Source organism: Rhipicephalus microplus, chromosome 6, assembly GCF_043290135.1.
Source record: "Rhipicephalus microplus isolate Deutch F79 chromosome 6, USDA_Rmic, whole genome shotgun sequence".
Taxonomy (NCBI): Eukaryota; Metazoa; Arthropoda; class Arachnida; order Ixodida; family Ixodidae; genus Rhipicephalus; species Rhipicephalus microplus.
The window spans coordinates 119,155,732-119,171,845 of record NC_134705.1 but is presented as its reverse complement, the minus strand read 5'-3'; the positions used below and the strand labels follow the sequence as shown (position 1 = coordinate 119,171,845).

At 43.6% G+C, this 16,114-nt stretch overlaps 1 protein-coding gene across 2 annotated transcripts; it reads right to left on the bottom strand.

Moving 5' to 3' along the window:
- Nucleotides 1-5,778: 5,778 nt before the first annotated feature.
- LOC142765453 (uncharacterized) lies at nucleotides 5,779-15,506 on the bottom strand. 2 transcript variants are annotated; one of them, XR_012884257.1, is made up of 4 exons: nucleotides 14,878-15,506; nucleotides 9,796-9,861; nucleotides 9,402-9,467; nucleotides 5,779-5,826 (listed from the first exon to the last, which is right to left on the bottom strand). XR_012884257.1 is itself a non-coding variant. In XM_075866485.1 (3 exons), the coding sequence occupies exons 1-3, from the start codon at nucleotides 15,484-15,486 to the stop codon at nucleotides 11,343-11,345; spliced, it is 684 nt and encodes a 227-aa protein (XP_075722600.1). In that variant the 5' UTR covers nucleotides 15,487-15,506; the 3' UTR covers nucleotides 10,276-11,342. The 2 variants fall into 2 exon arrangements, 1 of the variants encoding a protein (XP_075722600.1); XM_075866485.1 differs by lacking the exons at nucleotides 5,779-5,826; nucleotides 9,402-9,467; nucleotides 9,796-9,861 and adding exons at nucleotides 10,276-11,350; nucleotides 12,444-12,510.
- Nucleotides 15,507-16,114: the final 608 nt, after the last annotated feature.

Genomic DNA, 16,114 nt, shown 5'->3' with positions numbered 1-16,114 from the left:
ACCTAAAATCTCCAGTATACTTTCTTACATGGAGAAGTAGTTGGCCCGGTAGGAGCAGTAGGGCGTAGTGTAGGCAGTACTTCGGTGGACCAGCCTCCAGGGCCTCCGGTTCTGTGTGAGTAGCTCGTGATAGTCTTGAAGCTTGAGATACTCTGGGTTTTATAAGAGTGTGTAGGCAAAACCTGAAAAATTTCCACTTATTAATGAACGCACAAATGTATATTATTTCATTTTTGCGTGATACCCAACTTATTGCAGACTGCATGGCTCCCAAGCTGACACAACTATATCAGGTGCGTCAATCATTCTTGAAGGGCTTGTTTTGTTTAAGAATCATCACAGTACGAAAACGTGATCACAAGAATCGCCTTAGAATCCGACAACGTTTACGAAAGCATTTATGTAAAATTATCTCTATTTTCTTCGTGAAACAACAACCGAACACACACCACTGTCCTTCCCAATCTCTTCAGTTTGAGGTACTGTATAATAATAGCAGGGAAAATATTCAAAATCACATAAGCCAATGCACACTGCCACATAAATGACGCAATAGTCGTACCTACCGGGAGGCCGAGGGGTAAAGAGAGTGTTCTTGCTGTCTCCCCATCACACTGTACCAGAAATGGGGAGCATATACCTTTTGAAAGGTGTTCCTGTGTAACTCACTGACAAATATCAAATTTGCGGCCACGTTTTTCTTCTGTTTGCAGCAGGGGAGTTGCGTAATGATATATTTTATTGGAATAGCAATTTACGGACACAATTTCATTTTTCGCTGTCACTACCATCACCACTGTCGCCGTGAGGCACTGTATAACGTCGCAGGGCGATAGTGTCGACCCACTGATTGCATTTTCCATGTTGCAGTGAAAGTGTGCGAGAAAATCGCGAAGCGAAAAGTGGCGCAGCATAGATAAACAGAAACGACTGACACAAGAACAAGAAACAGAGAAGCACCCCATGTCCTTATCCGTTTTGCGGGATCGTGTCATTCGTGTCTGTTCATCTATGAAGCACATCGTTTCACTTGGCAATTCCATACCAACTAGCTCCAGTCGAAGCACACGTGCGAGGGCAGCCAAATATAAAGCTTCAACAGAAAAACAAATGCACAGGCATTCTTCGCTCTTGCGAAAGTCCGATGGGGGAGGACGGAGGAGGAGCTGCTTAACTCCAACAGAAAAATCACGGCAATGTATTGACAGGAACTTGCAGATGACTCATGTGCTTGTACTTGCTGCATGGTAACAGCCCTTTTTTTGTTGCATTCATCGACAACACAAAGGATCGTTTCAATGACTACAGTGTCTCCAGGAGCGTTCGCGCAAACCCTACTTTGAAAGGAATCAGCAGGAATTAGCAGGAATTTTGCAGGTGTTCTGGTGTAAATAGCCTCCTAGCCGTTAAGCGCTCTACAACACTCAGAATCGATTGGCTTAGTACAAGGGCTGCATGGTCTAACGGCCGAGTTTTGTTGCAACGGACAGCTCGAATGCAAGCACAAAACCTGCCGACGCACATGCGCAAGGCTTTACAAGCCCTATTTGTATTAATGACATCCTTTCGGAATGGCTTCCCGGGTAAGGAACGCCTTCCTGCGTTCACGCAGGAAGGTGTCACCTAACGTTCTTGAAGCACTGTGCCGTACATGTATGATGAGCACAGGCATACGTTACCTTATAACAGGGGAACGTGCGCCCAAGCGTCTCAAATAATGGCGCTTTGACGCTTTGGACGAGTGCGAATCGAGTAGCAGTACGTATTGTGTGTTTCTTGATGCCATCTTTGCTCAGGATTCACCATATACAATGCACATGTGTATTTTAGCTACTTCAGCTACCACAATAGCTCCTTCATTACCATGGACGATAGTTATCGGGATTGTGTTATGTGCTGCCTGGCGTCAATGGGGGGGGGGGGGGGGAATGCACATAGAGCATGCTATATAGTTGCCAAACACCAATAGATATTGTGCAATCAATCCTTCGTATCTTCCCGCACATTATAAAACTAAACTACTTTTGTGAAGAAAAGTTATACTTTCTTGTTACACGGATTCATATGACAAACGGATCTACCATGTTTTTGCACAACGAGAACAATCATCATCCGGCTTGCTCATGCTGCCATATCTTCTTATTTGTACCTCACCAATTACCTACCAGGAATACTACGCCATGCTGCTCTATGACGCCGAGTGAGAGAGAGAGAAAAAAAACAAGGAAAAAGGTGGGGAGGTTAACCAGGGCTGAGCCCCGGTAGGCTACCCTGCACTAGAAAAGGGGAAAGGGGTAAAGAAAGGTATAGAGGAGGAGAAAAAAGTCACTGACTGGGACTACGCGTAAAAGCTTCACGTTTCACATCACAAGCGATGAAACAGCCTGGTGTCTTTGAGAAAACGCAACAGCGCGTTCGTTGCCTCTCGGAATTGGGATGGGCAGTGCATAGGCTAGGAAAGATCAGTGCAGCAAATACGGTTCTTTCGGGCATACGACAAGGAAACACATTTTGTGAACTGTGTGCCTAAGCTCACGCAACGTACATATACTGGTACGACCAACCCTGCTACATAACTACCAGAAAGTAGTTGAGTCAAGCAGTACCTACACGTTTTGACAGAAATGTTGGTCTTAACAACTCGACAGAATGTAGTTGTGACAATAAAGTTTCCAGTGAATATATACAGGGAACTGTGCAGCGGTAGCGTCTATGGGTGCTGCAACGCATGTCACTTCAAGAAGCTTAGAAATGATGGGCAGTATTTGGATTGCTGTAATCTTCGTACTTCCGGCTTGCAGCTTCTTTGTCAGTGCGTAACTAAAAATGTTCACCGGTTACGTTTCACCCACTTAAGCTTTTAGGCTCACCAGTTTAAACCAGGTAACGAAGTTCAAAACAGTTTTTCCTTTCATTTGACACACAACTAAAGTGCGTTGGAAGCCGACAAGCACTAATACCAGGCAAATCTATGTACTATCCATCATTTTATGTGGTGGCTGAACGATCGCAGCGCCTGAGTCTCCTCCAGTTTATTTTAGAAAACTATATGGCTGTGACACGTACATGATGCACGCAAAAGCTACACCAAGTCGGTGAGGCGGCTCGAAAAAAGGATGTGCACAGGATTCTTGGACTAAACGCGGTGGCGTGTCGTCAGCTTGAAAACTGAATTTGCACCACGTTTAGTGTTTATATTCCTGTGGTGCAATCTTGTACGCGTTCCAAATCCGGACGGAGGCGTCTGGCTAAATCCTCTCACCACAGTCTTTCTTACTACAGTAATGCATAATACGACATCACAGAATTGGAACAGCCAGCTTAGAAAATTCGGTTACCAGAAATCTGAATATATGTTGGTAATACACTATTTGTGCCAAATAGCTAGGAAGAAATTGTGTATTCATTGGGCCGTGCTATAACTGTGCTCAATGCTGAAATTTACCATTTCGACTTATAAGCAATCGTATCAGTGTGCACGCAGTACGCAGACATACTCAATACACTGATGCCAGTTTCTTCAACGCTTGAAGCGCCTCCTTACAGGGAGAGTTAAACGACACGATTACTTTTGTTCGACCCACATGGAAATCATGCAATTTATTTTAGTCAGGCGTCAGTGTAACAAAAGTTGAAAAAGGTTCATTCGTTTTTGAAATTTCGCGCACTTGGTGTATTAATTGCCTCGGTACACAAGAACATGTCTCTTTTTTGCGTGTTCAATCCACTGCCATTACTAGACGGCTGTAGCGTTCAACTTCCCGTGGTCGTTATTTGTATTTTAGCTTTTTCTTTGTATTAACATAGGAGGTCCGCCTGTTGTTTACTACCAAGGGACCTCCTCCTGCATAATTACTCGCAATCTACATTTCTGACACTAATAAAGAAACCTTGGTTGATAAAAAAACTAGCCATGTAATATTGAAGAAAATACAGAGAACAGATGTTTTCTTATACACATTTAGGCAGAGATCTTACATGTAATTGGAGTACTAATGTGATTGTTGCGCTAATGTGCCGGGCTAACTATACATACACTAGCTGACAACCATTTTGTTCTATTGTGCAAGAATATTCCTGAAATAATTCAATATGCTAGGGAGACTACAAGCAATACACATTTTAGAAACCGAATCATCAATGCAATAGATAAAAACAAATAGACTGTAATAACTTGAACTCGATTCTACCTCGCACGTTGTCAATTTATTTATTACCTAATGTAAGAATTGCTGGCCGTATTGCATTTAACTTACAAGTATTTTCATGTATGTGAAATGGTTCTAATCCGGTGCGCCTTTCGTTTTTATCGGTAAGAAAGAGCTCTGCTGGCATATTTGTCTCATATTTCTCCCATTTCTACAGAATTTTCCGATTATTCGTTCTTTGTATGCGTATTATCGTAGTGTTTATGTGTTAACGTGCTGCCTCCTTCTGAGGTGCTTCATGAAGAGCGGGCGAAGTCCAGAGACAGACTATCTCCTCTTGCCCACAACGCTTTGTGGGCATTTTACGAAATGCCCACATAAATGAAATGAAAATATCAACATGCTGGTAATTAGCATAATAGTAAGCGCAATGCTTTGTCTGGAGGGAGTTTTCCGAAATCTGGCCGCATCATTTTACATAGCAATGCTCACGGAAGTCAAATGCATTATGAAGCAACTTTTACCATTCACCGCTGATAACTTTGCAACTACGATTGATGAATAAGAGGTGACTTACGGGAGTTGAGCGATTTGGAAGTGGCTCGGGCACAATGAGTTTGCCACCTTCATTTCCCCCACCACCCCCGCCGCCTCCACCGCCGCCTCCGCCGCCACCGCCCCCTCCGCTGGAAGCGTCGAAGCCGCCATACTCGTTTTCATCCAGATTCACTGAAACAAAATAGAATAAAAGAAATAGATAGATAGATAGATAGATAGATAGATAGATAGATAGATAGATAGATAGATAGATAGATAGATAGATAGATAGATAGATAGATAGATAGATAGATAGATAGATAGATAGATAGATAGATAGGTAGATAGATAGATAGATAGATAGATAGATGTAGATGGAGGTGGACATTTCTTTGGCCAGACGGTAGTAAGAAACAATTTCGTGAAAAGTGCATAACGGATCTCTATAGATATCGAACTCATTAGAAGCCTGGTTAACGGCGACAGCAGGGTACCTGAAATAGCGCACTGTCTGGGGATCCTGCTTGTTATATAGGGTTACGTTCGAGTGGGTTACTTGAGCCGTGTAAATAGGCGGGGCACAGGGGCGGCGCCAGGTCTTCTAACTGAAGGGGCACCCACGAGTTCGAGTAACATCGAATTGTGGCCACTCGTCTATCCGTGTCGAAAGATTTTTTTTCAAAATTAAACGAAACTATAGGAGCGTTGCGTGAACGCGCTTAGGTTCTACCAATCAATATTTGCGTGTAGCCAACTGTGAATGGTGCATACATATAGCTCTCCGTTATTATGCAGGCTCAGTGACTCGCCCACAGCACGTGACCGAGTTTTCTAACGTGGCGAATTGGGATACGAGCGGTCACTTTCTTTGTGCATTTTCTCTGTATGCACGTCCACATGCATACATGGGGCATGACGGAAAGAGCTCAAATCTACCAACAGTCTCTCGAAAATTGCACCTGCATTTATATATATATATCATTACCACTTCAAACTCCTCTACAAACAGAGCTTCGAAGACAAAGCACAAAGAAAGAAACCACACTCACGATCATCGCTGAGAACGAAGATTACCAGGCCTACCAGGATGATTCCCGTGGTCAAAAGGCAGCAGGTGATAGCGAACCACACCTTGACATTACTACAGAGATTGGAAAGAATTTTGAATTGGTCTTGCGCGGTAAAAACGGCCTACAGTGTAACCATGAGATGTATACTGATTGGCTTGTTTGAATAAGAGTAAACAATATGATGCTTTCGCTAAAAGTATATGAGGGCTTCAATGACGTATGCAATGCGACGTAACTAACAGAGCAATAGCCTATGTCTCACACGAGCCTTACTGTTTCAGGTACCAGAAGTTAGGAAAGAGAGGCTAGCAAAGTTTGGATTGTGCTTGCATGGCTGTAAAAGCACTACCTTAACCTACCTACCTACCTACCTACCTACCTACCTACCTACCTACCTACCTACCTACCTGCCTGCCTGCCTACCTACGTACCTACCTACCTACCTACCTACCTACCTACCTACCTACCTACCTACCTACCTGCCTGCCTGCCTGCCTACCTACCTACCTACCTACCTACCTACCTACCTACCTACCTACCTACCTACCTACCTACCTACCTGCCTACCTACCTACCTACCTACCTACCTACCTACCTACCTACCTACCTACCTACCTACCTACCTACCTACCTACCTACCTACCTACCTACCTACCTACCTGCCTGCCTGCCGGCCTGCCTGCCTGCCTACCTACCTACCTAGCTACCTACCTACCTGCCTGCCTGCCTACCTACCTACCTACCTACCTGCCTACCTGCCTGCCTGCCTGCCTGCCTGCCTGCCTGCCTATCCAGCCACCCACCCATCTATCTATCTATCTATCTATCTATCTATCTATCTATCTATCTATCTATCTATCTATCTATCTATCTATCTATCTATCTATCTATCTATCTATCTATCTATCTATCTATCTATCTATCTATCTACTTTTTGTAATTCACTGCGCAGTGCTCCATCTTGACGTTTTCCTTCCTTCACGACGGAAACTAGACCGTCATATGTTTGCTTAGCAGTACAACACTGCAGTTACTATATCAGCAGCGACGGCGTTCATATTACAGTAGCAATGAAGCATCCAATGGTAACTGACAAGTAAACTCGACACAAGGGCAGATCTTCCTATCAGAAAAGCCTGACCATCGACAAGCCCACGATCGAAAAAAAAAAAGCACGAGTTACGGGAATTCAGCACATGAATGTAACGAGCGCACTAACACCCCCCCCCCCCCTCCCTTCTAAAACGGTCACCAATGCCGTGTTTGTTGTGTGCCGTGCCGAAACATCCGAGTTACGCAAGCTTCACTTAATAAAATATCAAAACGTAACACCGCTTTCATACGGCAGCTTGTTCAAATGGCATTGTACTGCAGGCGATTAAAGCATTTGTTACAATTCTTCTATAAAATTTTCATTTTATAGATTAATTCAGCAAAAAAAGCATGAGAAAAAAACTGCCGTGTTGCTAATAAGAAGGTGCAACGAACTTGTTTATAATAGCAGTGAACAGTCCTTAGTTGCACAGACATACACATGGTTATTAAGGCAAAAGCTCTCGACGACAGATCGAGCGCCAAAAGACAGGGAGATTAGAGACGACATCACAATGCGCTATATTGACAAAACAATGCATCGCATCTCTCGTGCTCTTGTCTGTTAGCGCTCAATATGTCGTCTAGTTCCGCTTACGAACACGTCCGATAATGGCAAGGCAAAAAGCCTCAGTCTTTTCATTAGGGGGAGAAGAACTCAGCTTGCAGCGACCTCCACTATACCATATTGGTCGAGTCCAAGAAAATGTAGGCACCGCAAACGTTTTAAAAAGACAAAAATAAATAAAATGAAATGAATACCAGTTTCTCACAATAAGCCACGCGTTCCCGGATTTCTGGGAATATACTTGGGAAGTAAACAGTTATAGCAAGGTTAAGAATACTCGTTGGTGATTGCCGTCAAGAACATGCAGTAGCTTAACCCTGCGCTGAGCAACAATGACTAGACTTGTCCGATTAAGTAAGCACGAGGAAGAAACTAATAGGGCAGCGCCAGGACGACATAAAAGACAAGATGACGACACGACACAGCGCATGCCAGTCGTCATCCCATCCGTTGTATTGGTCCCAGCGCTACCCTTGTTCATATCGTTATGAATCCAAACCTACTCGACCATCGGTGATTTTGTATTCTATAAAGAAGACTTGGCGCCCTCTTGGAGGATTTGAGAGGATGGCCGTTATCGTTTCCTCCCTCCCCATGTCTGAACAGCAGAATTGTTAAAAAAAAAACACTGAATCATTCGGGTTGAATCAATGTATGATTACAAACTAAGACGTTTATATAAATTCGGTTTATTGAAAAATAATGATATGATGGCTAGAATGGCTAGGTTGGAGAAAGGTTTTCCTGCTTATAATGTACGTCATCCTGAAGTGACTGATTGATATGGGGGGTTTAACATCCCAAAACCACCAGATGTATATGAGAGACGCTGTAGTGGAGTGCTCCATAAATGTCGACCACTTGTGTTTTTAAAGTGCATCCAAATCTGAGCACACGGGCCTACAGCTTTTTTGCCTCCATCGAAAATGCCGCCACCGCAGCCGGGATTCGAACCCTCGACCTGCGGGTCAGCAGCCGAGTACCTTAGCCACTGTACCACCATGGTGGGGCCATCCTGAACTGTAGCACATATAAAAATGTAGAACGAAATACAGAAATCAATTGTCAAACTTTCAACTGCCTACAGTTCTAAACTGCCTAATTAGGGAACATAACATTGACATATCTAGCATATCACTAAAACAGTGGCGATTAGTGTTTACATATTGATGCAACCTGATGACTACATTTTTTATTCCTTTATTGTACGCTTTTATTGTTTCCTTTTTTAAATGCACATTTTGAGACACTTTTATTTCGGTTGTCCTCAGCCACAAGTCTTTTGTGCTACGTTGTGTACTATCGAGTCAGGGCTACTCAAGCTGTTCTCGTAGCTTTTCCCTTCGCTCCTCGTAACATTTCTTTATTGCGAAATAAATTTCAATTTCAATTTCAAATTGAGGACGAAGCAAGGATTAATATGGGAGCAACATTGAGAGACGGGAAGATAGCAGAGTGGGTCCGGGAACATACAGGAATTGAGGATACCATAGTTGAAATCAACAAGAAGAACTGTACAAGGCCCAGACACGTAGCTCGTTGGAAGGATAACCACTGGTGATTAAGGGTAACTGACTGGATTCCAACCCAAATCATGTGAGTGAGAGGGAGAGTGAAACGTACTTAAACAGATGAGATTAAGAAGTTCACAGGCACAACATGACAGCAGAGAGCACAAGACCGGGTAGATTGGAGTAACACGGGAGATGCCTTTGCCCTGCAGTGGGCGTTGTCAGACTGATGATAATAACAGTATGCATAATAGAAACGCAAATGTAAAACGGGCAGTTGCTACCCACTAACACATGACTGTTGTAAATGTCAGTAGTTCTATCAGGAAAATGTAGATCGTGAGAAAAAGAATGGTTGTCCGAAAATGCTGTTTGTATGTCGAGGGTGACGTTGCACAGCAGGTTGTCACTTCCCTGGTGTAAACACATCATATTTCGCTAAAGCCAAATACCTAGAAACACAGATAATACGTACACTTCCCTTGGTTCAGGCTGTTCGATCCTCCTCACTACCGGCACTTCAGCGGCCACCAATGCATTCCTGCAGAACACGCAGAACCAGTTATAATAGTTATTGGGCAGCGCAATAAGCTTGTTTATGAAAGCAGCAAAACTTACTTTCTTGCCAGATTATAGGAGTATTATGAACAAACATATCAAAGACGAGTTTTGATCAGCTAATATGAGAGCGATGTTTAGAATAATTGTAAATATATCAGAGAAGCATGCAGCTCCGAAAAAAACTAATCGCGTCAGAAATAATATCGGTGCACCAAAGACTTGGTGTGCACTACTCCAACACATCGCATGAGCAAAATTCGTATAACTCTCTTGAAAGGTGAAAGCATAGAAACAGTGATCCCACGTACATCTCACTTCGCCATGTCTGCTCTAAATTCTTGTCTAGCGGCGTTTTGTCGGGCTCCCATGGACTCCTGCAAAAAATTGTTATGGATTTTAACAGGTAATTTAACACTTGAATAAATTGGAGCATGCATCCATAAATTTGATAAAAATGTTAATAATAAATCAACGAGAGCGTTCATTTGTGAACATACAAGCGCGTAACAGGCTTTTCTGATAAGAGAGAGAACACCAATAAGCGGCATGTGGGACACTTATTATCAGCCCAACGGAGGTTGCGGTGGGCCGTGATAAGGTGAGGTCATAAGTGTTTGATAATAGGCGGACTTCTTGAGGCCCTAGTTAACGCATATTGACGAGCATTGTTTACTGCAAGAAAAAAACATAGTACACGAGAAAGGCACACCATTGGGACAAGCGCTTGTCCCTTTCCTGTTGTAGTAACCTACGGCGACAAGCAGCCGCAGCATGAACGACACGCTAGCTGGTGGTGGAACAACGTTTATTGGTAGCATCATGCCAGTATACATAGTGCAGGGGTGAAGGGGTTTGGGAAAGAGAAACATGACGATATCTCCGACATGAGCGTTGCTAAGAAAATAGTGTGCACGAACGTGCGCGCGGACGGCTGGCTTGGATGGTCGGCAGCAACGAACAGAAAGAAAACGTTACACCCGTGTTCTGTGTTTTTTTTTCTTTCGCTAAGTAATTCTCATCGAGTGTGACATCATACACAGACGACTATGGATCATCACATAGAACTTGCATCAATTACATCAGACGACTATGAATCATTGCAATAGAAGTAACGTTCGACCACAACAAAATTATTCTCTACCCTAGACAAAAATTACTCAATACTTGGATACTTCACTTCTGAAAACGTCACGTTCTTCTTTAAAACAAAACGACTGATACTGATGTAACACAGACAACACATACACTGTGCCCGGTGTTGGGGTGGCACTGCTACCCGGCGATGGTGGTTTTTCTAAAGTTTACTTATTGTAACTGCAGCAGCTATCTCTGTCAGTGAGCTTATTCACTCCTGTTGCAACGCACATCTCCCTGAGGGCCTCGCTATCACAGTCTCAAAAGTAATGAATATGAAGGTCGGAAATAATACTTTCAGGTTGGTCGACAACCATTGTCACCGATCTATAAAATGAAGTCAATAAACATCGGTGATGACGACTCGATACATGAGATAATTTATTTATTTATTTATTTATTTATTTATTAAAGGTACTTTCAAGGCCCGAAGGCACTACAGAAAGGAGTGGTTTGAACAATCGTAAGTGCAGTTAAAAAGTTAAAAAAAAAACAGAAAACAGGAAAAAAGAAAAATTCTACAGGGCATCATGTATGGCGAGCTTGAAGTCTTTTTGGTCCGTTATACAGGCGATGGAGGCGGGAAGGTGGTTCCAGGCGGCGCTTGTCCTTGGCACGAATGAATCATTATATAGTCTGGTGCGACAGGATGGTAGGCCCACCTTAAAGCGATGATCCATCCTTGGTGATATGAAGCGAGGTGGATGAAACAGGGCGTCCTTCAAATGGCTGTTATAATGATAGATTTTGTGAAAAAGGTTAAGGCGAGACAATGTGCGGCGCAATGAAAGATCAGGCAAGTTTAGGGTGCTCTTCATGGATGTGACACTGGAATGACGTGAATAATTCGATAAAATGAAACGTGCTGCGCGATTTTGAGTGGTTTCGAGAGATTGAATGAGAATGGCATGAGTTGGGTCCCATATGGCGCATGCGTACTCTAATTTTGGTCTGACCAATGTTTTATACAGTGTTAACTTGAGTGACGATGGCGCAGAGGAAAAGTTACGGCGCAGATAACCAAGCATGCGGTTAGCGTTGTTAATCACATATTCTGTGTGTTTATTCCAGGAAAGATTAGAAGATATGTGAACACCAAGGTATTTGTAATTGTCAACAGATGGTAATGGAATGTTATTGAGGGAATAAATACGCGGACAGTGGGTGGTAGTGCGACGTGAAACTTGCATGCTCTTGCATTTAGATATGTTAAGTGTCATGAACCATGTGTTACACCATGCGAATATGCTATCTAGGTCGCGTTGAAGGTTAAGGTGATCGACATGACTGGTTATTTTCTGGTAGAGGACGCAGTCGTCTGCAAAGAGTCGGACAGTAGAAGAAGAAACACAAGAAGGAAGATCATTAATGTAAATTAAGAAAAGGAGTGGCCCTAAAACGGACCCTTGCGGTACACCAGATGATACTGCGGAATTAGGTGAACAAAAATTATTAGCTGTCACGTACTGGCTGCGGTTAGAGAGGAATTCTTTAATCCATGTAAGTACATTGGGGTCGATGTTAAGCTGAGTAAGTTTGAAAATGATTAGTGCGTGTGAAACGGAGTCAAATGCTTTAGCGAAATCTAAGTATATGCAGTCAGTATCAAATTCAAGATCTGCGTTAATAAACAAGTCGTTAGTAAAACACAGCAACTGTGTTTCGCATGAAACTGTCTTACGGAAGCCATGCTGATAAATGCTAAAGAAGGAATTAGATTCAAGGAATTCAATGAGGTGCGAGTAAATGACATGCTCTAAGATTTTCACTGGAATGGATGTTAACGATATGGGACGGTAGTTATTGGGGGAATGTACATCACCAGATTTATGCACAGGGACCACCTTCCCAGTCTTCCAGTCAGATGGCAGTGTGGACGTCTGTAATGACTGTTCAAAAAGTTTTGACAATATTAAAGAAGAATAGACTTGAGTACACTTCAACATTTTTGACGAAATGCAATCTGGACCAGCTGATGATGACACTGTCAAGTTTCCAACAAGTTTTTCGACACCAACTGCATCAATGATAATAGGGTCCATTGGCAAGAAATCGGTGCTTGTTAACTGTGGAAATATAGTTGGGATGCTGTTCTGAAAGTGTGCAGCAAATACATTACTCAGAACGTTGCAGCACTCGCTAAGAGCGACTGGGACATCAGACTGTATTAATTGGATATGTCGCGTTGTAGTTCCGCTAATGATGCTCCAAAACTTACGTGGATTAGAGCGCAGCAGCGAAGGAAGAGTTTCATCGAAAAATACTTTTTTGGCTTTCGAAAGCGCAGTACAGAATTCTCTGTTAAATGTCTGATAAAAAGACCAATGGTCTGTTCTGGCTGTTGATTTGGCGCGTCTGAATAGCCGCTTCTTTTTATTGCGCATGCGTTTCAACGTGTTATTGAACCACGGAGAACGAGGATTCGATGAAACTTTTCTCTTAGGTACAAATCGGTCAATTAGGGCTAGCAGTTTGTTCTTATAGTCTAGCCAGTTCTGTTCAACAGATCGCTGCTCAAAACCAGCAAAGAATAGGTCAACAAAAGATTGTAACTCTGTATTCATTCCATGAAAGTGCGCTTTGCTATAGTCTTGGATAATTTTTGTTCTTTTCTTGATGGAAACCCGTGCTTTTATTGTGAAGTGGATTATGCAATGGTCGCTAATTCCCGGTAGATGAGTGAAGGGTGAAGCTAGGTCAGGTGTACTGGTAAGTACTAGATCTAATACGCTAGCGGAAGTGGGAGTAACGCGAGTAGGAAAGTCAACAAGCTGGGTAAAGTTGAAGTCGTGACAAAAATTCAAAAATTCCCTACTTTCACCTGAGTTGTGCTTTAAGGTAACCGGGTCTCTTTCCCACATGATGTCGGGAAAGTTGAAATCGCCAAGAATGAACAAAGGTGATCTCGGGTATCTGACGAACAGCTGATTGACAACATCATGCAAGTCATTGCAAAAGGATGATGATGCAGTTGGTGATCGATAGCAAATACAAAATATTATTTCGCGAGAATCAATGAGCACGCGAACACAAACAAGTTCAAGTGAAGACATAACAGGAATAATATGAGAGGCAAGATTATCGGCAACCGCCAGCAGAACACCCCCACCAGACCGGTAATCGCGGTCGCATCGGTAAAATTTGTAGTGCTTCTCACAATCCAATATTTCTTCATTTCTTACTTTTGTAGAAAGCCAAGTCTCTGTCAGACCAACAATATCAGCGGAACAGGAATCAATAGCAGAAGACAGTTCGACGCGTTTATTCAGGACGCTGCGCACATTAGAAAAGAAAAAAGAAGCGTTTCCTGCGCAGCAACGAGACGGGCGTAGCTATGAGGTGCTAGAAGTGTCAGCACGTGCAGGTAGAGAGGGTTCTTTGTCCTTAGCTTGGGGTGAATTGATTTCGCGAACGCTGTCGCTTTCTGCGCAGTAAACGTAAGTTTTCTTGTTCATGACCAGTTTGTTAACGCGTAGCAAATACGGTTGCCCGGCTGCCTTAGCAAATTCCATTAATTTCTTCCTTGAGTTTCGCGTGCTTTTGCAAAAATCTTCGCTAGCTGATACACCAGTTCCTTTGAATTTTTGTCTCTGCATCAGGATAGCATCTCTAACCTTAAATGACGAAAATTTGACGATAATTGGCCGAGCTTTTTTAGCGGCGTAACTTCCTAACCTATGTGCTCGGGAAACTTCGGAGTCAGAAATGTGCATGTCAAGGTGTCGGGAGAGTAGATCACGAACATGGCCTTCAGACTGAGCCCACGTCTCATTAGGGCTGTCCGATATACCAAAAAACAATACGTTCTCTCGTCTGGACCTGTCTTCAAGATCGTCCAGTCGGGCACTGAGTGTCTGGCCTTGCACCTTGACAGTTTCAGCGATTAGACGTGGCACATCACTGACTACTGCAGAACCGTCGCATGACTCGACGAAAGCTTCCACCGCCGACAACCTTTCCGTTAAATCAGCAACAGTTTGCGCTAATGCCTCCTGTTTAGTCTTTAGGTCGGCAAGAGCTTCCATTAGCTCATCGTGACGGTGATCACCTTTTTCAGATAGCTTAGCGATCGCGTCTAGTATTTCTTTGTTAGTATTTGCAGGGCCAGGGTTTAGTTCAACGTCTCCACAACATAGTAGAAGCTTTGTGACATGCACGCATTCGCACACACATTCAAATATGACACTTGGGCACGGTAGGAGCAGCAGACAGACGTTACTGGTTCGCTTACAGTAGAGAGAAGGAGGTTTACTGACCTGCACAAAAAGCAAAATCGGATTTCTGAGCGACCGCATCGTTGCCGCTCCACCGTGCCCACTGAAGGAACAGGAGAATTCCGTGGTCTTTATATGCTCTTGCGTCGCTGCAGTCGCCCGCAGTGTTGTGGACCAGGTGACGATGGAAAGGATGCCACCGTCAGATAGTGGCAGATGACGCAGGGGCGTGTTCATCCAGATCGGGGCCGCCAGCAACACCGGTGAAGAGTAGTTGGCACGCGCTGGATTCGCACGCGGTGGTAATGTTCCAAACCAGGCGACTAACTGCACAAAAAGCAAAATCGGATTTCTGAGCGACCGCATCGTTGCCGCTCCACCGTGCCCACTGAAGGAACAGGAGAATTCCGTGGTCTTTATATGCTCTTGCGTCGCTGCAGTCGCCCGCAGTGTTGTGGACCAGGTGACGATGGAAAGGATGCCACCGTCAGATAGTGGCAGATGACGCAGGGGCGTGTTCATCCAGATCGGGGCCGCCAGCAACACCGGTGAAGAGTAGTTGGCACGCGCTGGATTCGCACGCGGTGGTAATGTTCCAAACCAGGCGACTAACTGCACAAAAAGCAAAATCGGATTTCTGAGCGACCGCATCGTTGCCGCTCCACCGTGCCCACTCTGCTGAACAATGAACAACATGCTCCCGCACAAAAAACAAAAACAAAAACAAACCAGCCGACATCAGTTCATTCTTTCACTTAGTAGCTTCCTAGCAATGCGAAGAGCCTGCGATCATAGAATGTACACCTTACGAATTCCAACATGGTAAAAAATCAGGTAATACACAAAAAACCAGCAAATATTTTCGTGAATACTTATTAGCAAGCTTGCCAGGCAAGAAAGCAAATGCTTTGCAGCATTAAAGGCTAGACAATGAATGTTAAGAGTTCCGCACGCGAATATGCGTACAGGTTTCAAAGTATCATTTTTATAGCATGGGCACCTCCATACTGGCGCATCGATGGTGCGGTATTACTAAGCTAGTACTTGCGAACATTGAGAAAGTTAGTACACATTTGTCTATGGGGACGTAGAGAACATCATAGCGTAAAGCAGAAAGGCCTCAAAAAAGATTGACGGCTCACTTTGGGGATGATGGTTGAGCGACAGCCCCTTGAAAAAAACATAATTACAAATTAGTTTATGCTTACTAACAAAGAATCTTAGATGTCGTTGATGTGCATTTAAACTATTCAATTCAATGTATCTTTACACTAAGAGC